Source organism: Malania oleifera, chromosome 7 (genome assembly GCF_029873635.1).
Source record: "Malania oleifera isolate guangnan ecotype guangnan chromosome 7, ASM2987363v1, whole genome shotgun sequence".
NCBI classification, from domain to species: Eukaryota; Viridiplantae; Streptophyta; class Magnoliopsida; order Santalales; family Ximeniaceae; genus Malania; species Malania oleifera.
This window is the reverse complement of record NC_080423.1, coordinates 3,192,033-3,220,019: the sequence shown is the minus strand read 5'-3', so window position 1 is coordinate 3,220,019 and position 27,987 is coordinate 3,192,033. Positions and strand designations below refer to the sequence as shown.

Genomic DNA, 27,987 nt, shown 5'->3' with positions numbered 1-27,987 from the left:
TTATGATGCATGAAACAACAATCTGAAGAACCAGCGAAAAAATTGAGATTCATTTAATTAAGAATCCTTTTCTATATAAACCCATTTGGTAACCACCACATATACAACCCTTTGAAGTTGAAGTGCATAAATCATTAGCATGAAAGAACTGCGGTAAACCAAAACAAACAAAAAAAAAAAAATTATTTATTTTTTTAGTTGAGCAAAATAATTTTCACTTTTCACTTCTCGATTTCAAAACATTTACAAGAAATGAAAACTTAATTTTCCATTTTTCAAATACTATATAACAAAAATTCAGGAAATTTAAAAATAATAAAAAGATATTTTCCGACTTAGGTATTTGGATTTCAAAATTTTTAAAAGTGGCATTTCTATGCTTATTTTAAAAATGAAAAATGAAAATAAAAATGGTTTTCCAAACCTTTTATCAGCTATCATAATCTTGAAGATTTAAAAATTACAAAATTTCACGTAGACTTCTCTTGGAAATTGGAATCACACTGCTTGTTCAGTAGATGGGGGAACTTTGGAGCATCTCCAAACGATTCTAGTCCAAAAATAATGTGTAAACAAGGGCATAAAACTCTTCTTTCGAAAACATTTCAATCGTTCAAAAAGGTATAGAGATTTGGTTAAAAACAAGATGCAGAAATCATGGAACTAAACTGACTTCAGGCATGCTCAATCTTATTCAATAAGACTCCCATTGGCATTTTAGTTCCACTGGGCATGACTCTGATTTTCTGATTCTCAAGAGTTCTCTAATCGTATACATTGAACAGAAATCATGGAAAATTCGAGTGGTTCTTACAAAATTTTTATCGTCCAGTCATCTGCAATTCGAACATTAGGCTTGCGGATGGTGGGAACAGCTGCAGTGTTCCCGCTTATAAGCCAGAATGGCCCCCATGCAATTTCAACCTTCTGATTCGATGGCTCAATGAGGGCGTTTTTTGCCCTATTAGAGTGTCCTAGCAGTATAATCCTCTCGATCACACAATCTGTGGAAAATTGAGGTTTCCCAGATGTGGTTGCTGCCACGTTTGAGGATGTAAGAATGCCATTTGAAAACACAAAGCGACGATGAATGTAGGCCCCTTGCCCGAATTCAAAACTTTTCCCATCATCAACATACAATTCACCTTCAGCGACTTGGGAACCGTTAAGAGCTATCACCTAGAGCAGGCAAGAAATACGTGAGTAATAACCTTATTGTTCAATTTAACAACAGGGAATCCATCACTTAATGCATACGAGAAGAATAATAACATAGCAATTCTGAAGAAAACTCAGCATGCAAAGATAAAAATGTTCATATAAGACCATGTAGCAAAAGAAAATATAAAGAGAGAGGAATTACAACCTAGGAGAGGACAAGATATCCTCAAAGCAAGAACAGGCCCGAAAACAAAAAAAAAAAGGGAAAGAAAACAAAACAAAATCAAACAAGTTCAACGAAGAAAATCTCACTTTAAACCCTTCCTGTCGTAGTCGACTGAGCACTGCATATTTGATGATGCTGCCCTTTCTTCACTTTACTTTCACCATTATCCAAGCAAAACTTCATTGCCTCCAAGATCAGGCAATAACAATCCCATCTTATCCAACTCTTGAGCTCCAACATCCTTTGCACTAACCTATTCCATGGGGATGGGTAAAATCCTGTCCCTATATTGATTACTCACTGCCAAGTCTTCACCCAAGATCCCTTCCTCAAAAATAGATACATCCTGACATAAGCAATATCCCCAGTACATCAGGACAGTCGGAAACAACCAAATTGTTCACGGAACTCATTGACAACAAACCATTGTCACAGAAAAAATCACTGACACTCGACCATTTTCCAAAAATATTGAACCATTTCATTTTCTCCATATGACTTCCTCCATTATCCTTCTTTAAGCGGGTCTTGTAAAGCCTAATCATCTTTTAAGAGTTTGCTCACCCACATGGTAACAGTTCAATGATTAACAAAAGGGATTTCTTACCTAGCCTCCCCTGCCACACTGGACAACACTTAACACACTTCATATCCACAGCCTTGTTACATCACTTGCCATCCCTGCTATCCAGGGGATTAAGCACCACCTCTGAAACTTCTGTTCTCTCTCTCTCTCTCTCTCTCAAAGGAATGAGTGCAAGAAGCAGGGCAGTTTACACAATGCTTCTAATGGTGGGAAGGTGTCTTACAAAGAGGAGGTAATAGTAATACTAGAGAAGGGTCTCTGGCTGTGCAGGGGAGGCTCAATGCGCTGCTGGTACAGCTAGGTGATCTAGGAGCAATGAATGTTCTTCTGATGGAGAGAGAGAGACAGAGCGACAGAGAGAGAGAGACCCTTCTCTAGTATTACTATTACTTCCTCTTTGTAAGACACCTTCCCACCATTAGAAGCATTGTGTAAACTTCCCTGCTTCTTGCACTTATTCCTGAGAGAGAGAGAGAGAGAGAGAGAGAACTGGAGAAAAGGGAAGAAGAAGAAGAAGGAACAAGGAAGAATGAGAAGAGAGAAGGAGAGAGAGAAGGATGATGCTGGGAAGCAGTGAACAAAGCAGAACTGGAGAGAGGAAAAAAGAAGGGAGAAGGAGAAGAATGAGAGAGAGAGAAGGGACGAAGAAGAAGGAAGAAGGAGAAGAATGAAAGATGATGCTGGGAAGCAGTGAACAAAGCAGAACTGGACAAAAGGGAAGAAGAACAAGGGAGGCTGCATGGGAGAAAGAAACTGCAACTGATCTGCCTAATACAAACAAAGAAACTACATATTTCCAATTCTATAACTAACACAGATAATTATAAAACAACCCCAACTAAAATAGAAAATACACGAAATAAACCAAAACTAATAAAATTTCTAAAATAAGCAGAAACTTCCCCAAACTAAAATAAAAATTCTAGCTACATTATAAACACCTAAAGTTCTCCATTGATTGTTCTCATCAAACTCCCCTTGTTAGAGAAAACTTGACCTCGAGTTTTGACATGTTGTAGTAGCTTTAATTCCATGAGTGGGAACATAATCAAACATGTAGGCAAATCAAGAGGTGGCATGAACTGCATTGCATCGCCAACCGCAATTGGAAAGTATCCAAAAGATTTTCCCACTACAAGTACCATAAAAGGCTGCAATGTGCTCCGATAAAAGAACAAGGCCTCCAAACAAGAAATCAATTTAATAGCCAAATATATCAGTAGTCTAAGAAAATATGCATTCAGTCCATATTCTAGAATGACGGACAATGCTTCACTATATTTGGTTAAGGAAGATGTGGACAGAGAAGAAGTAAGTGACGGAGGCACGAGTTTACGGGATGGAGGAGAAATAATTTCAACAGCATTTTCAACAAACCCTGGAGCAATCAATTGTTCCTCACTCTTTGGGTTGGAAATAAAAATTTGAGGTTGAAGAGCAAGGTCATTGACCAACATATCTTTCCTAATAGTTGGCACCTCATTGACGTCCATTGCAAGTCTCAACAACTAAGTTTGGGACAAATCAAGGTCCATCTCTATTCTCTGGCCTAGAGGCATCAACATTGTTTATGGTCACTAAAGACAAGTCTAAGGTCTTATTTTGATAAGAAGATTCATGACTCAAGTCCACTACAAGCATTCACTTCCAACTAGATCCCCACAAAACTGCAAAAATTGCACACCTCTATAGCATCAGGACATCTTAACTGCTTACAAAACTTGTGAAATAGACAGCCAACCAATTCTCAATCAATGAAGGAATAGGTGAAGCAGATTCTGAATTTTGAAAACAAAGAGAACATACAACCGGAGACACCAGCCAAATAGAAGCCCTAATCTTAGAGAGGCCTTGATATTTCCATATGGATCTATGAAGCAGGAAAGACAAGTTAGTATTGGTTAAATGCTCAAAGAAAGATTACAAGAATACTCCCCACAAAAATCTAGAATCCTAGAACAATACTCTCCTTTCAGAAAGGAGCCTATCATCCAACAAGCTTAATAAGGAGGCAAGCTCCAGAACCACCCTATCATTAAGAGACCTACAAAAATGGAAATGCCAACAGAAACCAGCCCCATTAGAAATAAAGAATGAACGAATAGATTCACCGTGGAAAGAGGATAATCTAAACAAATGGAGAAAAGGTGAGCAAAGCAAAGAACCCCCACCCAAATGTCTCCCAAAAAATGAAAATTGTGTAAGGAATAAAAAGAGGATATAACTGTGAAATACCCTTTTCCAAGGACTTCACAAGAACATCTCAACCCCAAATTAACATTCCACCCATTATCCTGCAAACCAAATGTTCTCTTAATAACTTTGTTCCAAAGGGAAGACTACTCTAAGGGAAAACACCACAAACATACAGACAACAAAATCCTAGCAACGATACAAAACATCTAAAATTCTCCATTGACGGTTCTCCAGAACAAGGGCCCCCAAAACCTGAGCATTCCAACAGATAGCTTTCTTGACGACCCTTTATAACTGGCCTGCCTTCTTCTATTGGCCACTATAATTTATATCAATGGCAACTCTGGCGATCTTTTTTCCCACTTTTTTTTTTTTTTTTCCCATAAGTAAAATGTTACAGAAACTTATACCTAGATCACCTTAAAAGTAAAATTCACCAACTTCAATCCAATCTTCTCCAGAAACATTTGTGAGCCATGAGTACCCACTTCCTCCAGCGATTCTAGTGCCATGTTAACCCTCACAAACCAAAAGAACAGGCAAAAACTGTGGCTCCCTCCCTCCCTTCTCCCTCTCTAACCAATAGAACCATCACAAAGAATAGGCAAAAACTGCAGGACAACATAAACCTAGCTACAATATAAACAACTAAATTTGTCCATTGGTGGTTCTCCATCAAAAGGGCCCCCAAAACCTGCGCATTCCAACAGATGGATTTCATAACAACCCTTTCTAACTAGCTTGCCTTCTTCTATTGGCCTCTACAATTTATATTAGTGGCAACTCCAGTGATTTTTTTTCCCCACTCTTTTTATCATAAGTAAAATGTTGCGGAAACTTTTACCTAGATCACCTTAAATTGAGAACCCACTAACTTCAACCTAAACTTCCCCAAGAGGATTTGTGGGCTGCGAGTACCCACTTCCTCCAATGATTCTAGTGTCCTCTAACCAATAGAATAGGCAAAAACTGTGGTTCCCTCTCTCCCTCCCTCCCTCCCGCACCTTAAATGTAGAATTCACTAACTTCAACCCAATCTTCTCCAAAAGCATCAACAGGGCCATTAGCATTAAAATCCTCCAGTGATTCTAGCGTCATGTTAACCCTCTCTAACCAATATAATAGGAAGAAATTGTTGCTCCCTAACTCCCTCCCTCACCTAGATCACCTTAAAAGTGGAATTCACAAACTTCTACCCAATCTTCTCCAAAAGCATTTGTGGGCCGTGAGTATCCACTTCCTCCAGTGATTCTAGTGTCATGTTAACCCTCTCTAACCAATAGACTAGGCAAAAATTGTGGCTCCCTCCCTCCCTCCCTCCCTCTCTCTTTGTGGGCCAAGAGTACCCACTTCTTCCAGTGATTCTAGTGTTATGTTAACCCTCTCCAACCAATATAACATGAAAATACTCTGGTGCACTATCTCTCTAGGTTACCTTTGCTCCATGGAATATCTATTCTTAAGAATAAAGTGGTTATAACACAAGAATGTGATAGTTTAGACGAAAAAAAGAGTGTTATTGCCATAAAGCAAATACTACAACAACAACAAGTCTCAAGTCCCACTATGGGGGGCCAGCTATATGAATCCTTTTTAGCCAATTCACACGATTGAGGGAATTTTCCTTGACTAACTTAATAGTTGTTAAATCTCTCCTCACTACCTCATTCCACGTAATTTTAAGTCTACCCCTACCTCTTCTAGTACCATTAACAAGAACTACTTCACTCCCCCTCAATGGTACACTACTTGGCATGCATTTCAAATGCCCAAACCATCTAAGCCACCACTCATCCACCTTAGCATTCGCATTTAAACACCTTTTACTTTTTGAATATGTTGTTTCTTAGTTGCCTAGTATTCTATAATCCACATAGCAATATAGCATGGTGAGTCTTATAGTCATAATATAGAACTTTCCTTGGTATTCTACAATCACACAGCACATCGGAAGCACTCCTCCGTTTTACCCTCCTATTTGGACACAATGTACTACATCCTCTTCAATTTCTCCTCCCACTACATAATAGATCCGAGATATTGAATTGTACTAATGCTATTAATTTCTTGATTATCAAGATTAATTTTAGGACAAAAAGACACTCACCTCCCTTGATGTTTCAAAAAAATACAAAGACTTCCCCTGAGATTTCAAAAATGCCACAAATCTCCCCTGAAGTTTGCCAAAAAGACAGCGACCTCCCCTAAACCAACTTTTCTTTTTGTAAAATACAAGGGGACGTTTGTGTCTTTTTTACAAACCTCAGGAGAGGACCTTTGATTTTTTTAAATCTTAAGGGAGGTCCCTAGAATTTTTGAAACCATAGGGGAGGTCATTGTCTTTTTGTCAAATCTCAGGGAAGGTTAGTGTCTTTAGCCCTTAAATTTATTCTATTTTCCTCCTTACATGGCTAAAATTACATTTCATACATTTTGGCTTATTTTTATATCTTAAAACCTCTAGACTCTAAAGTTGTTCTCCATAGACCTAACTTAGATTCTACCCCACAACAGAAATTTTAATGAATCATAACATCAAATAAATAAGGAATAACTATTCTCAAATTTCACCATGGAAAAGTCTACTCCTTTCCTATTCCATGTTGGATGGAATAACACACACTTTTGCATGAGTCACTTCTTCCCAAACCATTACATTTCTATACAACTTTCATTACATTGTCATTGAATTCAATCCTACTCCTAGGTGATGGGGATCAACATGCACCTCGAGTATCTTTCACGGATATTGTGACACATGGACGACCACTCGAAGTCCACCATTGATGTGAACTTTATTTGCAACAATTGAAGCTTCTCTTATAAGCTAGCTTGGGAAGAAGCATGACAACTTGCAAGTCAAAGAGACTTGGGTTTTCAAGCAGCATTTATTTCACTTTAAGTTCCTAGGCACCTATTTCCTATGGCAAACTATTTCCAAGGAACTTCATTACCTATGTTTTATATGTTTTATTTTACTTTTGTATTTTCTTTAATCTTTAAAGAAGCCATGTGCAAGTCATGTGCATGCAAGGCTATAAATATGCCATCACTAGTACTATAAAAGGCATCTTGCATTATCAATCAGAAAAAATAAGCCTTTGCTTGAACTTGTGAATCTTGTTCCGCTCCTTGTGAGTGAGTAGTGTGAGGCTACGTTTCGTCTCTCCGGAGATTGGGTGGTGAGAGACCACAACAACATCAATGTCATCATCAACACTACACACCCACACCTCTTTCATAGCTCACAACCACAACCACCTCAAGCTTCATTCTTGTCTCAAGATTCCTAAGGATCAACAAGCTTGTTCGTGATGCGATTGAGTACTCGTGTGTTTTGGTGTTTGACATTCCGAACCTTTTGGCAAGCTCGTTTCAATTCCTTGTCTGTGACCATCAAAAACAGCCCCTAAAAGTACTTTGTAAGCCTTGAAACTCTACCCAAAGCCTTGATTGAAAAGCCTTGTTCGTTCTCTTTTAATCTTCCTAGAATTTCAATATGAACATGCTTGCCAGTACCATGCTTAGGGATATTTGATTTGTACGCTAGGACTTGTGATCTAAGACTTCTAATATAACAACTTTTAAAGTGAACTTGATAGCTTGAATGAAATGATCAACTAAGGGCTTTTGAACCAAATCGTATATGTTTTCAAAATCTCAAATCAGTAGACCATGTTTGTGATGTTCATGCTTAGTTAATTCAATTCTTCTAATAGATTGTGATCTTGTGCGTGCGCTACAAAGAGGGTTAACTGTAGGACTAGGGCTACTTAGAATCGTCCTACATCATATTGGTATCAAAGCCTAGGTTCACATTTGACCCTACTTTGTGTGACAAAACACCACTCCAAAGGGTTGCCCTAGTGTTGACTGAATCCTTCCCCAACCCCTAGGATGTCTATGAAAGTGATGATGTAGTCCCAAAAGGGGGGTGAATTGGGTATTTTAAATTTTAATGCACGGAAGCTTAATTTATTTTAACACTCATTTATCACGTCCCCTTTAAATAATCTCAATCACCACAAATATCTAATCAGCGAACGGTTATAGCAATGAACAATCCTAAATATATATATATATATATATATATATATATATATATATGTAATTAAAACACAAGCTTTATTTTATTTCCAGCAGATTTAAATAGGTGACAAGATATGCAAATATTAATAGTGTATTTAAACAATGAATATTTCACTATCAAACAATCCCAACAAATTTAACCAAGCAAATATCCTTCTTGTATTCGAACAATTAATCAACTAAAATGAAGTTATCTCAGCCGATTAAATCAATTCAGAATTTGCAAGTTCATCAGCCTTTGATTTTCAAAGGAAATATAAACCATTCACAATATTCACAACTAACTTTAAATCATTCACAATCTCTTCAAATCAATCTCAGCATTCAACAATTCCGAACTCAATTTTCATTTCATGCAAGCAGATACTAATCAATTGATAATTGTAGAAAAGAAGAGAGGTTAAGGGAAAGAAAAACACCCAAATTTTTTACAAAGTTCGGTGGCCTACCTACGTCCTTACCACAAGCAACTCGTTATAAGGATTTTCCTTACCCTCTCCGTTCAATAGGTGGAGTTCCCTCTCTCCATTCAGTAGGTGGTGTTCCCTCTCTACAAGAATACCCCTCTGGCTAGACAGATTCTATCCCCAAATCATCAAGTTACAATAAGCAATAGAAGATTTTTCGTACAACCAGAATACTCCCTCAAATAGAGCGAATTTGTACAATATAAAATCACTATAAACCTCTTAATATGAAGATGTAATGAAACTCATAAGATTTTAGGGTTCTCTAGACTGGGATGATTGAAAAACGAAGAGCAAAACCAGAGTTTGATTTTTCAACAAAGAAGAATGGCGCAGAACAGCTTTAGCAAGATGAAAACCATTTGATTTGTGTGATTCAATTGATTAGAGTTGCCCTAATGCAATTAGGGTTGCTCTTAAATAGTAGGTTTTGAAATCTGAACACTTTTCCAAAGTTTGGAAACAATATATTCTCAAAACGATAAGAAATCGCGCTGTTTAAAAACTCAGCTGCGAACCTTCGGTCGCCCAAACAATTTAAAACTTGAATTTCAAAAACAGACAGTAGCACTTCGGTTGCTCGAGCCTATGCCTTCGGTTGCCCGAACATGTTCGATTGCCTGGACTATCAGTCAGGTAGCCCGAACTTAGACTGTTTGGATTTTTTTCACTGGCAATACCAGTTCGGTCGCCTGATCCTTGAGTCCGGTCGCCCAAACATACTGATTCCAGACCAGTTTGTTCAGTTTGTTGTGAAATTCAATGTTCTTTATTTCAAAACTCATTTGTGTTCTTTTGAAACATATTTCAACATTGAAAAGACATTTTCCGAGTTTTAGACATAGGCCTCTCTAAGTCCAATTGTATCCTAAGAGCTTCATACACAATCTAAATATAGAGAAGTACTTACATGAGACTCCTAAAACAATACATATCAAATAAAAATGAAGTCCTTATGTCCTTGAAGCTTTAACTTCATCCAAGCTTCAGCCAATCCTCATTTAGCTTTTGTTCGTCATGACTTTTAAGCTTCAAGTATGATCCAATGTGCTTATGAGTTATAATACCTGTAAATTTACTTGAAGCACAATTAGAATTCTTAGTTTGTCATCATCAAAACAGAGATGAAGCCATGTTAGGCCAACCGGTCGACTTGAGCCGGAAATCTTTACCCAGGTCGTAGGACTGATGTTGAGAGAGATGCCTCAAACAGATGAGCTTCAAGATCAAGTCCGTGACTTGAATCAAGAGCGAGTTGAGACCCGCCAAAGACTAGATAGGATGGAAGTACAACTAGTCCATAACCCACACCAAGACAATTTAGAGCTGCCCGTTAAGCGAGGCAATAATAATGAACAACCTAGAGAGCCACCTATGCCTCTTAGAGAAAGACCTCCTCTTCCTCCACAAAGGCAAGTGAATCACCAAGATGACTTTGTTAGGACACCCCCACGTCATTAGCCCTATGCCCAACATTGGGGTGATGAGGACTATGGCGTTGATGACTTTCAAGGTAGGAGACCTTACCATAGGGACCATTGTGATCCTTCCGAGGGTGTGATGAGGGAAGTGAAGATAGAGGCCCGACAAATGGACCCTAAAGCCTTCCAAGATTGGTTGACTAAGATGTATTCTTATTTTGACTGGTATAGGATGACTGACCCTCATCGGGTTAAGTTTGCAAAATGAGGTTGACGGCGCAAGCCAAGCTCCATTGGTTGAATGTCGAGAGACAAGAGGCGAGGTTGGATCATAGGCCCATTGAGCATTGGAACCTAATGAAGGATAGGTTGAGGGAGAAGTATATACCCCTTAACTATAGAGAACACCTTAAGGATCAGCTCTACAGTTTGCGTCAGAGTAGCATGACCGTGTCAGAATACATGAGTCAATTTGATGAGTTGTCGAAAAGATGTGGTGTCTATGAGACCGTTAGTCAACATATCTCCCGATTTCACATAGGATTAAAGCCTAAACTAAGGAGAAAACTATTTCCCCATCACATTGAGTCCCTTGAACGGACCTATAATTTAGCTTATGACTTTGAGCAAATGAATAAAGGGCCCATGGGAAAACGGTGTGGTGCCTCTTCAAATGAGACATACTCTCGAAAGGTACAGAGTTAAGAGAAGTCCCGACTAACTCAATCAAGTCAAGTCACCTCCCGAGGGAGCAATCCCACAGTCCAGCAGCCTATGGACAATGGAAAAGCACCCATGACTAGATCCTTTCGCCGGAGTTCTGGCAATGCAGTGTGTTTCAAGTGCCATAGACAAAGACGCTTTGCCAAACAATGTCTCACCAGGAACTTGGCACTTGATAGGGAAGATGGTGAGGATGAGCCTAAGGAGGATCAAGTATATGTTCCTAAAGTTGTACGTAGTGAGGATGAGTTGTCAAGTGAGCCAAACGAGAGTGCTCAGTTGAGTGTGATAAGACGCATTATGATCATTCCCAAGGATCAGGAGGACTGGTGTCGCACTTCTAATTTCCATGCTTACTTCAAGTGTGAGAGTAAAAGTTTCAAGATGATGGTGGTAGTTGCATGAAAGTTGTGTCTAAATCCACAGCTAAGAAGTTGGGATTGAAAGTTGAGCCACACCCACAACCATGTAAGGTAGCTTGGGTTGATGCCACTATCATGCCCCTAAGCCATAGATGCTTAGTCCCCATTAAGATTGGTGATTATGAGGACGAGCTTTGGTGTGATGTCCTTCCCATAGACGTTTGCCCATATATTTTTAGGACGCCCTTGGTTGTATGATTTGGATGTCTCACATAATAGGTGTGCCAACACTTATTCCTTTAGGTGTAATGGCAAGAGAATTGTTCTGAGTTCACTAGAGCAGAAAGGTGAGAAAAAAAAGTAGGAAAAGACAAAAACTGGTGGAAAATAATTGAATATCATGAGTAAAAAGCAGTTTGAGCAGAAGAGTCGAGATACACTGGAGACACTACCTCCTCCCTCTGGAGTGTGTCTTGTACTCAGACCACTAGACCCTAAGGTATTTACATACTCAAAAGAAGCTAGGGCATAGACATATGAAATGGGCTGAGTACATACAGCAGTGCACCTTTGTACTCAAACACCGAGCTAGTCTTGAGAACAAGGCTGCTGATGCTTTGAGCCGCGTTGTAGCCACCATACAAACTCTTCAGGTTAAAGTTGTTGACTTCGATAACATCAAGCAACAGTACTTTCAGTGTAAATACTTTTGTGATATCTTTTCTGATTTGCTACAAAAAATTCCTAGATCTCCCCCGGACTTTATGATTCATGATGGATTTCTTTTTAGAGGGGCTAGACTGTGTATCCCATCCACATCTCTACGTGACCAGCTGATTTGGGAATTACATGCTGGAGGTGTTGCGGGTCACTTCGTTAGAGATAAGACCATAGCAATGATTAAGGATAGGTTCTACTGGCCCAATCTGAAGAGAGATGTTGCTAGGATTGTTTCACAATGTCGTACTTGTCAAACAACGAAGGGTAGGAAACAGAACTCAGGATTGTATACCCGTTTACTCGTGCCACAAATTCCATGGCAAGATATGGACTTTGAGTTAGGTCTCCCCAGGACTGCCAAGGAAAATGATACCATGTTTGTTGTTGTGGACAGATTGTCAAAAATGTCACATTTTATTCCATGCAATTAAACACGTGATGGCTACAGGATTGCCACTATATTTATCAGGGAAGTAGTGAGACTTCATGGTCTTTCCAAAACCATTGTTTCTGATAGGGATGTGAAGTTTTTGAGCTACTTCTGGAAAACCTTATGGGCATTACTAGGTACCAAGATCAAATTTTCTAGTACATATACACCACAGACTGATGAGCAAACTGAAGTGGTAAATAGGAGCCTTGGGGACCTATTGAGATGTTTGGTAGGTGAGAACATCATAGCATGGGATTTCTGTTTTCCTATGGTCGAGTTTGCATTCAACAGTTCAATGAATAGGACCACGAGACTTAGCCCATTTCAGGTTGCTACAGGATATAATCCTAAGAAGCCTGTAGATCTCATTCCATTACCACCTGAGTCTAGAGTGAGTGAGCAGGCTGACGCATTTGCAAAGCACATACATGATTTATACTCTCAAATAAGAATGGAAATTAATTTAAGCAATGAGCATTATAAATCTATTGCTGATGTACATCGCTGGTTATAGGAATTTTCGGAAGGTGATATGATTATGGTTTGAATTCGCCCCTAATGGATTCCTTCAAGAAAGTTAAGAAAGCTTCGTGCCAAAAAGATGGGACCATTAAAGTTCTCAAGAAAATAAGTTCTAATGCTTACATGTTAGATATTCCTTATGATTTTGGTATAAGCAATGTATTTAATGTTGAAGATCTAACGCCTTTTCAGGCAGCTAATTCTTTTGCAAAACCCAGCCATACTAACCCTCTACATGAACCTACTCCATTCATTACTCTAGTTGCACCAGAAAAACCAAATTTACCTTTGCCACCACCATTAGTCCCACCAAAGAAACTTGAGCAAATTGAAGACATTCTGGATGTTAAAACAACAAACACACAAGCTGGAATGTATCAAAAGTTTCTGGTCAAATGGAAAGGGAAGTCGCTATCAGAAAGCAGTTGGATTCTTAAAGATGATGTCCCACGTCTCAACTCGGAGCTGTATATCGAGTATTTTCGACATAATTCTCCGGAGGAGAATTCTTTTTGGTTGGGGAGAGATGATGGGGATCAACATGCACCTCGAGTATCTTTCGCGGATATTATGACACGTGGACGACCACCCGAAGTCCACCATTGATGTGAACTTTATTTGCAGCAATTGAAGCTTCTCTTAGAAGCTAGCTTGGGAAGAAGAATGACAATTTGCAAGTCAAAGAGTCTTGGGTTTTCAAGAAGCATTTATTTCATTTTAAGTTCCTAGACTCCACTATCATAATTATTCTAGTTCCTAGGCACCTATTTCCTATTACAAACTATTTCCTAGGAACCTCATTACCTATGTTTTAAATGTTTTATTTTACTTTTGTATTTTCTTTAATCTTTTAAGAAGCATTGTGATAGTCAAGCGCATGTAAGGCTATAAATATGCCATCACTTGTATTGTAAAAGGCATCTTGCATTATCAATTAAAAAAAAAAAGTTTTTGCTAGAACTTGTGAAACTTGTTCCTCTCCTTGTGAGTGTGTAGTGTGAGGCTACGTTCCGTCTCCCCGGAGATTGGGTGGTGAGAGACCACGACAACTTCAAGGTCATCATCAACACTACACACCCACACCTCTTTCATACCTCACAACCACAAACACCTCAAGCTTCATTCCTGTCTCAAGATTCTTAAGGATCAACAAGCTTGTTCGTAGTGCGATCGAGTACTCGTGTGTCTTGGTGTTTGACATTCCGAACCTTTTGGTTAGCTCGTTTAAATTCCTTGTTTGTGACAATCTAAAACAGCCCCTAAAAGTACCTTGTAAACCTTGAAACTCTACCCGAAGCCTTGATTGAAAAACTGTGCTCATTCTCTTTGAATCTTCCTAGAATTCCAACATGAACATGCTTGCTAGTACCATGCTTAAGAATATTTGATTTGTACGCTAGGACTTGTGATCTAAGACTTCTAATATAACATCTTTTAAAGTGAACTTGATTCCTTGAATGAAATTATCAACTAAGAGCTTTTGAACCAAATTATATATGTTTTCAAAATCTCAACAACTTGTGATCATTAGAAAATGTTTGTGATGTTCATGCTTGGTTAATTCAATTCTTCTCATAGATTGTGATATTGTGTGTGTGCAACAAACAGGGCCAACCGTACGACTAGGACTACTTAGAACCGTCCTACATCACTAGGAATAGGTATTCCGTGAACCAAATGTAACCTGGCTTCCTAGTTATTCACATGTGAAGTGGGATTATAATCGAGCCTGCTTTATGATAAATTTGTGTTTCTTGCTTCTGTGGGCTTGTCCAATTGGGGCCTCTGAAGGACTCTGTTTAACTGATATTCAGAGGGATTGGAAGTCTTTTCTGTACTGACTGCTTTCTTCTTCTAACCCTTAGCTTTTGCTGATCAAGAGGATGTCTTATCTTCCTTTTTTCATACCGTTATCTCCCTCTACTTCATAATAAATTTCTTACTTTATCAAAGAGAGAAAGAGCCAAAGACCCAACCTAATCAAAACTAATTTGTCAGTCATAGCCCATAGGGATACAAATTTTCAAAAAAAGTTTCAATAACACCATCCGGAAGTATCAGAAGCCATAGATTTTCTGAACTCCAAGAATTCCTAATGTGGAAAATCATAGCAACAAAAACACAGTGGACCAACAGCACTTGGACACAACTGCCTAATGCAGTAAAGGTGCAAGCAACATCCATCCCATCTAGATTCCCAATTTAGACCCTATTATGGAACACATACCCATAAAAATAAGCAGGAAGAATTCTGATTTAGCATAGGTGCCTTGCTCTCTATCAAGGATCTGCAACCTTTGAAACACACGTCACCCAAGACAACGGAAGCCCAGATGCAGACTTGTGCTCAGCCCTATTTTGTTTGATTCCATTTTTTTAACTTAATCCAAATTTGTTGGATCCGCAAACCCAATTTTAGGTCCGCCTTTGAGAATAATTGAACAGGATGAGAAATTGGTTTATAAGAATTGGCCCTCCATCTCGCTTCATATGATACCGCCTTGGCCCTTAAACTTGAATAATTGAGCAGGATGAGAAATTGGTTTATAAAAAAAATTGGCCATCCAACTTGCTTCCCACAAACTTAAAACTTGACTTGCTCTCGTATTAATGGGCTCAAATTGGATATGGAAAGTCTTTCTTCAATGGGCCCGCGCAGTTTAAAATCTAAGCCAAAGTTTTTATTTCTTGTTTTGATAACCAAAATTGTTGAAATATGCTCACAGAAAATCTCACCCTTGCCATAATTCTTTTCTAAATTTGGTTAGGTTTGTGATAACGATTCAGCATGTACTCCCATCCTGACCTGTGCAAGCTATCATGGCTAGTCACCAATCAGCTTTCAATCACTGAATACACTGTGTGATTTATTTCAACCAAAATCATCACCCTTCACTGTGAAGCTGAAAAACACAGGCACAGCCTGCTCAAGGCACCTAGTGATACAGAAATAATGGAACCACATCAAAATACCATCATTTTGAGAGTGCAACATTCAATTCCAAATGTTTCCAGCCACAGGAACTCTTTCATTTGGGCCACCAAATTTTCCAATCAGGGAATAATTAACTCAATTCTAGAAACCTTTAAATTTTTAAAATGCTTCATATTCACTCTAAAGATTAACACTTTTTCTCTAGCCATAATGTTTTGTTTACTTGAGGCGGTGTTTTAAAGTGATGTTAATCGTTCTACCCAATTTGAATAATTCACAAGCAGCATTTCCATGACCATGCCTGAATTTAAGAGACAAGTGTGAGAGCCCAAAACCCTGCTTTAATCTTGAATCTTATCATTATTTTCAAACAAAAAATAGGCAAAATAGATTTACAAACAGCACCATAAAACATCTCCCCCTCCATGCCCAATTACCCACACATTCCGCATCCATGTGTGCATCTTCCCATCACTCCCACTCCCTTTCCCCCAGCAAGGATTGGGCCAAAAGCAATGCCAGCAAGGGTGAATATGAGAGCTCAAAGTTCTGTTCTAACACACAGAAACAAAATTTTGTTTTTTTAATAATCCTCCAGAAGAAATTTACAAGCACGCAAGAAAGCCTCTCACTCCATAGTCACAGCACCCCCAAACACATCTTCCCATCTCCCCCTCTTACCCAACTAGTATTGGACTAAAAGCCAAATCTTTCCCTCCTTCTCTCTGAACCAGCTCTCTCGCTCACTTTTTTCTCCCCCGTTTTGTTTGGTATTATAAAGTCGAACTACGAAGTTAAACCTTTTGGTGAAAGCTCTAATTTTTCTTTTTTTCTAGGAGGTATCTATATACTTCTTTAACTATTAGACATTCCTCTTGTCAAGGAACAATGTCTCCATATAGTATGTGATTGTTTGTCATTGCCTAGAAGAAGTTAATATTTTAAATATGTGATTGACTTGTCACTGTCGTGAAGAAAATAATAATTCAAGCATGGTTCGAAATCGCGGTAGCGGGTAACGTTGCGTAACGGTCGCGGGTGTCGCGGGACGCGGGAAACGCGGGTGTTACGTAACGGGAAGCGGGCGTAACCGCTGTGAATTTTTTTCACGCATGCACAACCATGCCAAAATCGAAAAATAAGCATGAAATCCATTAATGCATGATTTTTAATGAATTTTGACAACCTTCATTCAACCTACAAATGCTTTTTAATAGGGATTATGATTTTTATATTAATTTTAGTGCGCTGCTTACAAAAAAAGGCATATTTTTTTTAAAGTTTGCATTAGTTTAATGGGTAAAAAAGATGTAGAAATGAAATTAAATTGAAGAATCAATTGATTAAAGACATAAAGTTACTTAAAATGAGTCAATAGACCCAATAATTTATATTACAATACAATAATTTATATTACAATTTACAATTTAAAAAAATAAATATGAAATTGTAAATCTTACAATTTAATTATTTAAATGGTAGTGTACTTGAGTCACTTGAGGCTTGACTAATTGTGTAGAAATTAGGATTTATTATAAATTTTAGATCTAATATTAAATTATTAATAGTCAAGGTATTTAAAAAAATAATTATGTAGAATATTAATTAATAATTTTTTACCAAATCTGTACACTAACTCTCTATCTTTATAAATTTTATGTTTTAATAATTTTATACTAATTTTTTTATTTTAATTAATAAATTCTACTTATATAATCATTTATAAATTTGCATACTAATTAAATAATAAATATAAACTGAAATTATAAAATAAACTAAATTATTAGTTTAGAATAAATTGGTAATTTACAATTACATTAACCAATGAAATAGAAGAACTGAAGAAACATGCCCACTCCTGAGTCCCCACCGAAGCTGCGAGAGAGCTGCAACCTGCAAGCCCCCAAAATTTGGGGGTATCGAAGGCTTCAAAACTTATTTTTGGAGCTGCGACTGCGAGCCTGCGAATGGAGGCGACCTGCAGAGCACAGCTCCTTCAAGCGACAAATCGAAGATTGGAAAAATCGAAACACCTTCAAGGGAAAAATCAAACACCTTCAAGACGAATTGCCAGTCAGCTGACCTGCGATGGCTGCGAACTGCGAAGAACATCTTCAAGGCAAAAATTGAAGCTGATTTTGGGGATTTTGAAGCTTTAGATCCGTAGATTGAAGCTGTACAAAAGAGACGAAGAGTGACAGAGGGAACAGCACAACAAATCGAAGCTTCGAAGCTGCTTTCGTTTCTTTGGAGGCTTCAAATGAGGAGATCTAAGCTAGAAGATGGAGAGAGACACACAAAAGGTACGCAGTAGTGTAAGGGGCTGTCGGCTGTAATGTGTTGTAACGGACGTTACGGGTCGTAACGTTAGTGTAACGGCTGTTATGGGCCGTTATGGTTCTGTAACGGCCGTTACGCACGTGAATTTTCTGCTCACCGCTAATGTGGGCTGTAACGGAATCGGAGAGATAATTTTCCGTTACGTAACGGCCGTTACGCTACGTAACGGCCGTTATTTAATACAATGAATTCAAGTATCTTAAATCTTAACATTATTGGAACAAATTGAGAAATTCATAAGCCATGTTGGACAGCCTTTTCTCAATTGATCAAAATTTCTAGACTGGGGCTTTAAAAGCTAGTGAACAGCTTGAGAAAAACATTCTGGAGCCTCGAACACACAGAACTAAAGAAACAAATAAAAATGTGCAAAGGAATATCATTTTTGTGGCCTTTCTAATGTGTGGTTTATGAGTCGCCTATCTGCTGTAGTAATCCTCTATAGTATTGTTTATGATCAGCAAACAAAGTTTCATTAAAGGGAATCAAAGGGATACCACCTAAATACAAACAAAAGGCAATCACCTGCATTGCAGAGTCAACCAAAAACAAACCACTATACCATCTGCTAACGATGGAAATCCAATGTTCTTTAAAATGTAACATGTAAGGACAAGGATTTACTCCTATCCTTGCTAGAGCAGATGCCTTTCGAAGCCTATAACTCTCCTTCGACTGTTTTGGCAGTAACCCACAGCTGTCTGATCAAAAGACATGGCCAAGTCACAAAGAATTCTGGTCTAGGAGCAGTGCAAGAGGACGCAATCAATAGTTTCAGCACTTTCCAAATAGAAGAAGCACCTATTCACAAGGGGCAGCCCCCTTTCTCCGCAGGTTATCACGGTAGAAATTTTCCAAGAGTTGCCCGCTGCACAAGTAAAAGAACTTTGTGGGGGCTACTGTTTTCCAGATGAAAAATTCTAGGGACAGTTGTTGCTAGTTCCTGTTGGAGGAGTGAGTTTCCAATAAGAGGGAACAGGGACAAGGTTTTTTTTCCAATCTATACAAGTATTTATGACTCTTCAAGCTCATATATCCAGCTACTGCACACGTGTCACGAAACAAGCTTGTCCAATGCTTATGCTCACTTATGGCTACTAGACTCGTGTCTTTTGGGTGCAATCATCATGCAGATAGTAATATAGGATTTAACTTTTAAGTTTATTAGCACCCTAGAAAAAAAAACGGAGTAAAAAAATGAGAGTATAACGGCTCTGAATAGTGATATTTTCTAGTACTAGTATGAATTGCACAGAGAGCCCTTTAGGGATGTGGGTGCCATCAGTCACTGACTAGTTATAGTAAATGTTTTTAGCCTATTTGCCTCTCTTGCCCGTCTTTGAAGGCAATAAGATAAATTACTGCTTTGCTATTCACCTTATGACTCCCTTGTTACTTCATGCTTATGACTTGTCATGTATTTCTTATTCGACACTTGTAAACATGTTAATGTGGTGTATTCATGGTTGACTCTCCGTTCATTAGTTAAGCTTGTGTGACACAACTAGTGGCCCAACCTTTCACACAGTATAAGTGTTTGGCCTGAGATATCAAGGGATGACAATAAAAGAAAGAACAACTCCCACAAATTTCTAGTCCAAAGGCAACAGAGAAAATGTGATCTGCTGCATCTTGAAGGTTTCATTTTTTATTAATTTGTTTTTAAAAAAAAAAAAAAAACAATGGGAGATTGTTAATATATGCATGATAGTCTCCCAAGCATGCATAGGATAACCCAATTTTTTTCTTTAGAATCAAAAGCATACCAGAGTGTAAGGATCGTCCAGCATCTGTGTAGAGCTTCGGCGAAACCGGTCTTTCCTTGCAATGATAGTTCCACCTCTTTGGAAACTAGGAATGGCCTCTTCAGAAACATCCAACTCATGGGTCATACCTCCCCTATATGCAGCTCCAGTTCTCAAGTCATACCAGGATTCTTCACCAGGCAAATACACTGAAGCATGTTTCGCATGCTGGTTGAAAATTTAACATCAGTTTGTGAAACACAACCAAAAAATTGGGAACGTAACAAAAGACAGAACAAAGAAACCAAAATTAAAATATATTAAAACAAAGGAAATGATACAGCTGCACTAACCTCAGTATAGATCCCTTGCACCAAAAGGCTATTTCCAACCATGAAAGCCTCATCATTGCCAAAAGTAGTTTCATCATAAGGGTACTCCATCCACAGTGGACGTGCCACTGGAACACCACTTGTGTTTGCTATTCTGAATAAAGTGTAAAAATGTGGAAGCAAAGCATAACGAATATGTATGGCATTCCTTATAAGTTCAGTCTTCCGCTCCCTGTAACAAACGTGGTGTGTGTTTTTATCACGATTTAAAATAATTGCACAAAAAAAAAATGTGTAGATGGTTGATGCATGTACAGTGATAATTGATACAAAAGAAAGGAATTAAAAAGGAAGCATATAATTGGCCAATTGTTGAACATGTTCTAAAATATTTTCAATCTGTTTTACAACCAGTAGAAAAGATTAAGCAATTTGGAAGCGCACAACGCTCACATATTGTACCCATAAGTTGACAATAACCAATGTTATGGCCTTCCTACTCAGTATAATACAGCCCCAAGACTTGCAGTTTTTATTTTGTCTATGATTAAAATTTCAAGCATAATGTACAGCATATTAATATATCATCAAATTGAACAGATAGTATCAGTTAATTAAAGTCACAAGAAAGAAATTTTCTCACACTACAGACTGCTCAAGGAACAAATTACTTTTTTTATATGATCCAAGGCAGAAGCCTGTTGATTTTTAATATCTTCATATGGAAAGTAAGATAATAATGTTTGTAATTAGGCCTGCAGGGTAATAGGTGTGATATTAATATACGGTTGGGATGTTCTAGCGACAGTCCAGGGTCTATGTGACATGTCCTACTGATGAATCCCTAAATAAAATCATCTGTGTCCACTGGGTGGTATCATTCAGCTGTTGTTAAAGTGGTAGTCAATGGCCATATAATATGGTCATTGAAGTAAACACTGGCTCTAACAAACGTATATTCCAGAAATAAATTTTGTAAAGCCACAAAAAAGTGAAGAAAAGAAAAGGTTCACTAAATTCGAACAACTAAACCACTTTTTTTTCTCAAAAGCCCTAGTTATTGAAAAATCATTAATGAAGCGACACAAATGTGTGCACACAGACGGGGAGTACAACAACAACAAGCCTCAAGTCCCATTAAGTGGGGTCGGCTACATGAATCCTTCTCTGCCAATTCACTTGATCCAGAGCATTTTCCTCTATTAGATTAAGGGCTATTAAATCCTTCCTTCCTTGATACCAAAAACAAAAAATTTTGTAAATCTAAAACTCTACAAATGAACACATCAATCCCCTTTTTCTTTTTCCTACAGAACTCTACAGTCATATTTTTCTTTCAAAAATTTTGGCTCAATCTCATCCATTTGGATTGTCTCAGCCCACATTCTATTCTTCTTATTCTTCCAGCAATGATTGGCACAATTAGCAACAACAAACACTTCTATCTGATAAGCACAACCACTTGCAAACGAGGAGGATATATTTATCCTCCTGGTTTTCTTCTTCTTCATTTTGTTGTACCACTCTTCTACCTCTCTAATAAATTTCTTTGTTAAACAAAAAAACATATATATTTTTATTATAATAGCAGTAATCTAATAATACATGAAGATAATAAACCTCAATATAAATTAAGGTAGTTATGCTGTTGGGCAATCAAGTTCACTTCAACAGTATAGAATATCCTACCCAAGTAGCCAAGGTTCCCGCCTTTTGGTATCATGATGAGCATGGGCCCTAAAGAAAGGATAGTAGGCAGCTAATTGATACCAGCGAACTAACAACTCAGGCTCAGGGTTTCCAAAAAATCCACCAACATCCACACCTGTAGAAATCATATTCACCATGACTTTTGGTAGGATAATAAGAAGATATAATAAGAAAATTAAGAAAAATAAATATTTTCTCACCAGAGAATGTGATTCCAGTTAGACCTAGTGTCAAAATCATAGGAACAGAAACCCTTAGATGATCCCAATCAGCTGTGTTATCACCTGTCCAAACTGCTCCATACCTCTGAGTACCAGGAAAGATTGCCCTTGACAAAACAAAAGGCCGGTCCTTCCCATCTCCTCGCTTCAGAAGCCCATTAGATGTAGCCATGTGGAAGTAGTACCCATAGGCATTATGTACCTCTCGGTGTTCTACACCTTCATAATGTAAGGCATCTCTTGGCATCGTCACCTGGTTCCAAGAAAAGAGTTGAGCAAAAACACCAGGATATGACCTTTTAGCTCTTCATAAAATCAGACTTATGATCTTAACATTTTCTTTTCTGGTTGAAACAATTCTAGTTTCTGCGTAGAATTACATTAAGATAAGAAAACAGGGTACTAATGAACAATTGAAGAACTGAAACGTAAATATGCAAACACACACACATATACTGGATAAAAAAAAGTATCAATGGCTATCCAAAAGAGTGCAACAGGGGGAGGAAAAGAGTCCTCCAAACTACAAGAGTAGAAAAAAGAAAACAAAGATGAAAACAAAGAATTACATTCATGCTGCCTTCCAATCCCTAACCAAGTCGGGCAGCGGCACCCTCCTGGAAAAATCCAATGGAATGGGCCCAAAACGAGGCTAAGTAGACAGCTCTATCCCACAACAAACAGGGAGAGATAGTTCGATCCCTCAATATACTCGCATTCCTCTCTAGCCATACGGTCAACAACTCTGCATAATAGAAAAAACTCCGTTGCGCCAAAGAACTCATCCCTTCATATTCTTCATTAAATAACAATACTCTCACCAAAAGGAAATCGCTCACCGCCCATGGAGATGCTCAAGATTCACCAGAACCAAAAAACAAAGCACCTCAGAGATGAAATACCACCTAGCAATGAAGGAAGAGGTGGCATTTGTTTCATTAGACTCACAACACATCACACAAATGTCAAGCTTGAGGGCCTTCTGGATTGTAACAAACTGAGTGTTAATCCCATTCAGTTTCACCGTCCACATGAAAGTCTGAACCTTGAAAGGAACTTTAGCCTCCCAAATCATGCGGTTCCAAGGGAAAAGGCCAGGGAAAGAAGATTTAAGGAGATGAAAAAAGAACGATTTGGTGGAAAAAAGGCCGGAAGAATCACCCTCCCAGACCCTCTAATCTCCCCTATTTGAACAAAACAATGTGATTCAAAGAGGTAAGTAAGATGAAAAGCTCATTTATCTCCCTTTTATTGAGATTCCTGAACTAGGTAAGGGAGAAGAAAAGACATGGAACTTGGGATAAGAACTCCAAGGGCTTGCATAAGAAACATTGCCACTTCCAAAAGAATCCCACCTATTTTAATGAGCCATAGTACATACTTTTGATCACTTTGTGCATAAAGAGTTAACTTCTGAGCGGAACCTCTACAAGCATTTTCCAATCCAGGACATAGTATACGAGTTATGAAATTTCAGTTTTTATTTTAAAAAAGAAAGGAAAAAAGTTATTTTTGGAACCCAATATTCCACATATATCAGACATCTTACAAGCTAATTGGACCTGAAACCTATCACAGATACATAGATATATATATACACACATCATTAATGCAAAAATAAAGAAAATTACAGTGGAAGGAGGATAAGGCATCCTCCAAAAAAATAGCAATGCTGCCTTCCAGTCCCTATGGATATCAGACAGCAAAAGAGCCTCAAAGACCCCAAAGGAATGAGTCCAAAAGGAAGCAATAAAAGTAACTTCCTCTCAAAGTAACTTTCTTACGCTCCTTGTAGTTCTTCTTCTCCTTAATAAAATATATTCTCTTTCCCAAAAAAAAATTCAATACCACCGCCCAAATTTTGTGTTAATTTTTTTAGGCTTTGATGTTTGCCTACAGAGAACATATACTCCACTCCAACTCAAGTTGCTTTATTTACTGTTTAATTCTCTCATATTTTTATGTGAAATAGACATGCCTATTATAAAATTAAATGATTAAAATTTTGCAAATCGAAAATTTAGCTCAAAGTTTCAACAATTTTGTGGGAATTTAAGACCATGGAGTCCACACACGCACACAAAGAGAGATTTTTCTCACACAATTGCTCAGCCGTAACTTAACTATGGCTTTTTTTATATTGTGACTTTTTTTATATTGTCAATTTAAAATATGGTGCTATACAATACTATAGTTGATTTTCTTAAAATATTTTTTATAACACATGCATACCACATAACAACCTATTATCTCTTCAATCCACACACGCACAAAGAGATACAATGAGAAATATTTCACTCAAATAATCAGTCAGCCCTAAATTTGACCTTTTTCATATAGGTAAGGATGAATGATCATCTCATATAGTAACATACAACTTTTTCATTTTAAAATTTTATCTTAAGATTTAATATATAAAATAAACAAAAAACTTCCCTACAATTTAAGAAATATTCCTATTTTCAATATAACTTATAAATAGAAATAATCTAAATAATATAGAAATTAAATAATTTAAGCATATTCAATATATTCACTTGCAACCACACAAGTAACACGGGGGAGAATTTGCATCTGTGAATGTGTGTGTAGTTACTTACACCCAGTGCATGGCTAACAAGAACTGTAGCCATAACTTAACTTTCTTTGGGACCTCAATACCTCATTTGACAACAAAATAGGATTTGGCACTAACTAGTCATGCTTGCCAACAGTAAGTATATGTGATGCTATTAGCCATTTGATCTAACAACTTCCATTTTATTAAAAAAATTTACCAAACTGTAATTCTAAGCAGGGACAAGATGAAAAAATCATTAATCTTAAATCACTTTTATATTTGACATCCATGACAAGAATAAGAATAGTAGCATCAGATTGACTTACTTTTGGCGATAAGTACAGATCTGCTTCTTTTTCAAATCAGTACAGATTTGCCCATATACACCAAATTACTGATCCTAACGCCCCCCCTTCCCCCCCCCCCCCACCTTCATGGATGCATCATCAATGCCACTACTGTGCAAATACCGAAGGAATTTTATAGAACTGTCAGAGATTGACAATAGATTCTAAAATACAATTTGTAGCAGAATATGAGGGCCCATAAGGCTTTTATCACCCAATCTTTGTACCATTTGTTATGATGATAGTGCTAGATCCACTACTTATCCTGTCTAGCACTGTTCTATTTCTTAGAATTTGTGGAACAAAAATTTGTTTGGCATGGTTGGAGAGCATTGGGTCGCCCAAACTTGATAGATACATTCTTGCTTACTAATTTTTGGGGTTTTGGAAGAGGCAAGGATGCTAATAGATTGTGCTGCTATTTTGTTTTCACTGTTTTTTGGGGTTTTTTGTTTGAGAGGAATGCATGCATGGGAGCTTTTTAGCTTTGTCAATTTGGTGTAGAATAAGTTTCTTTGCTTCTCTTTCGACTTTTTGTGACAGATGCATCAATGGGACTTGTTTTCCAGATTTTCAGTGACATTGGTAGGTAGGCACTATTATATTGATGTTGCTTCTATTTATAATTTTTTTTCTTCCCTTCAAATATTTTTTTCATTTCTTCTTATCTTAGGAGGATATCTCATCTTCCACTTTCTATGCCTTTTCACCCTTAATGAAAATTTTTCTTTCCTCAAAAATAAATAAATAAATTTAAGTCACATTTTACAGCAAAGGGCTTTGGCCTAATGGCTCGTACAGCCAGGATCTGATTCTCCAACCGAGAGTTTTTGAGCGCTCGTGTAATTTGCTAGTAAGGGGAGGAAAGTGCACACATCTAGGGCATGATAAAATGCGTCCAGAGTATCTGCCAAGTATGAATGTCCAAAGGGACTTGGAAGACAGGAAGAAATCACACAAATGAAACATAGCGACATACCTCAGGACCATTGAAGACAGAAGGTTCATTCATATCATTCCAGATGTACAATGAAGGAGTTGATCCAGCATAATTCTCGAATGAGAATTTCTCAGCCCACCATGACCTGATATCCGGGTTTAACATGTCTGGGTATGAGGAGGAACCAGACCAGCACCACCCATCAAAATCATTGCCAGTTGCATCCTTGACATAATATCCATTCTTAGCAGCCTCCTTGTGTATGTGGTAGGATTCATCCCGCTTGATATGAGGATCCACAATAGTAACCATGTGCCTGCCCTTTGCCGCCAGCTTCCTCTGCATCTCCTCAGGGTTAGGAAAAAGCACACTATCCCATGTAAAATATTTCTTTCCATCCGTATGCTCAATATCAAGCCACAATACATCGTATGGAATATCGTATTCATCAAACTTGGAATCCACATGCTCAACATCTTCTTCATCCCTATAATTCCACCTACACTGATGATAAGCTGTGGCAAATAGCTGCGGCATTGCTGGCGTACCAGTCACGCTTACATATTGCCGAACAACATCCTTAGGCCCCGGACCTACAAAGAAGAATGTATCAACAACACCAGCCTCACTCATCCACAATGTATCGATCCTTTTCCGTGAAGAAGGCAGTGAGATCCCCGATTCAGCATCCCAACCAGACCCCAATACATCAATCTGCATCTCAGCTGCATTCAACCAAAAAAACCCAGACGTACCCCGGACTTTACCGTGCGAAAGCATGAACGGTATGGACCCGTAAATCCCAAATGGGGAATCGTGGAGATACTCAAACACATCCAAATTAAACAGTCGATAAGGTTCTGAATCTTCAACTCCAGGCCCTCTTGTGGGTTTCAAAGCAAGACTAGTGGCATGCTCAGGGATACCATAAACAAAGTCAGCCCCATAGAAAGACACATCGAAGCTAATAGACTGCGGACCGTACGGCCTAGTATCCGTATGCCCCCGAAACCTCTCCTCCCACTCCTCCCCGTCCTTCTTCACCCTCAGCTGCTCAAAATCAAACAGTCCATGCGAATTCAAGGAAACAACGCGATCGCCATTCTTCTCGCGCACGTAGACCTCGAACGGGTCATGCCGAACCACCGCCTCGTAACCGTACGACAAATACACAACCGAAGAAGGACTAGAATCACCATCTACCGCGACCGTTGAAAACCTCTGAAGCCACAGCTTCTTCCCGTAAAATTCCGGCACGACCACCTCGGGAACCTCGAACCGCTTCTTCGGTGGGTTGAGGCTGGGGTCCTCATCGATCTTGAGGCGCAATACCCCATCCTGATAAACGGAGAGAACGAGGATCAAGGGCTTGATCGGATCATGATCTTCGACCTTCTCCTCTTGATTTTCCTGATCGAGCTTATGCGAGCCGCCGGACCCCGGGAGGAGCTTGGCGGTGAGGTCGCCGTCAGTGATGGAGACGTCGGCGACTGTAAGGGAGCAGGAGCCGGGGCTGCGGGCGCGAGCTCGCTTGCAGAAAGGGGTCTGGTTGCAGTTCCTGAACTCGTCCTTCTTCCAGGAGGAGACGGAGGCGAGGTGGGCGACCAGGAGGAGGAGAAGGAGGTGTAGAGTTCTCATTTGCGCGGACATGAGAGAGCGCTCACATGCTCTGGTACGCCCTCTGCGAAACCCTAGAAATGGGAGGGAAGATGAGGGAGGACTTGCAGCAAGGTATGCTTACTGGTTACAGCGTTAGTGAAGAAAGGGAGGAGGAGGAGGAGCATCCCAGTTGTCGGGGCACGGTGCGGCTCCGGGAGTCGCGTGGCTCCGGCTGGCCACGTCATTGAATGCCCATAAAACTGGGTCTCAACTTACGTGGCAAATTTTGGTTGGTCTTCGAGGAAACCGTTTTCATCCAATGAAAAATATGTGAATTGTTGTGAAAAATAGG

General features: G+C 38.6%; 1 protein-coding gene across 1 annotated transcript; it reads right to left on the bottom strand.

Moving 5' to 3' along the window:
• Positions 1-660: 660 nt before the first annotated feature.
• On the bottom strand, positions 661-27,987 carry LOC131159362 (probable glucan 1,3-alpha-glucosidase). Its single transcript, XM_058114224.1, has 6 exons — positions 26,076-27,987; positions 22,169-22,442; positions 21,948-22,083; positions 20,280-20,490; positions 19,948-20,154; positions 661-1,179 (listed from the first exon to the last, which is right to left on the bottom strand). The coding sequence occupies exons 1-6, from the start codon at positions 27,684-27,686 to the stop codon at positions 811-813; spliced, it is 2,808 nt and encodes a 935-aa protein (XP_057970207.1). The 5' UTR covers positions 27,687-27,987; the 3' UTR covers positions 661-810.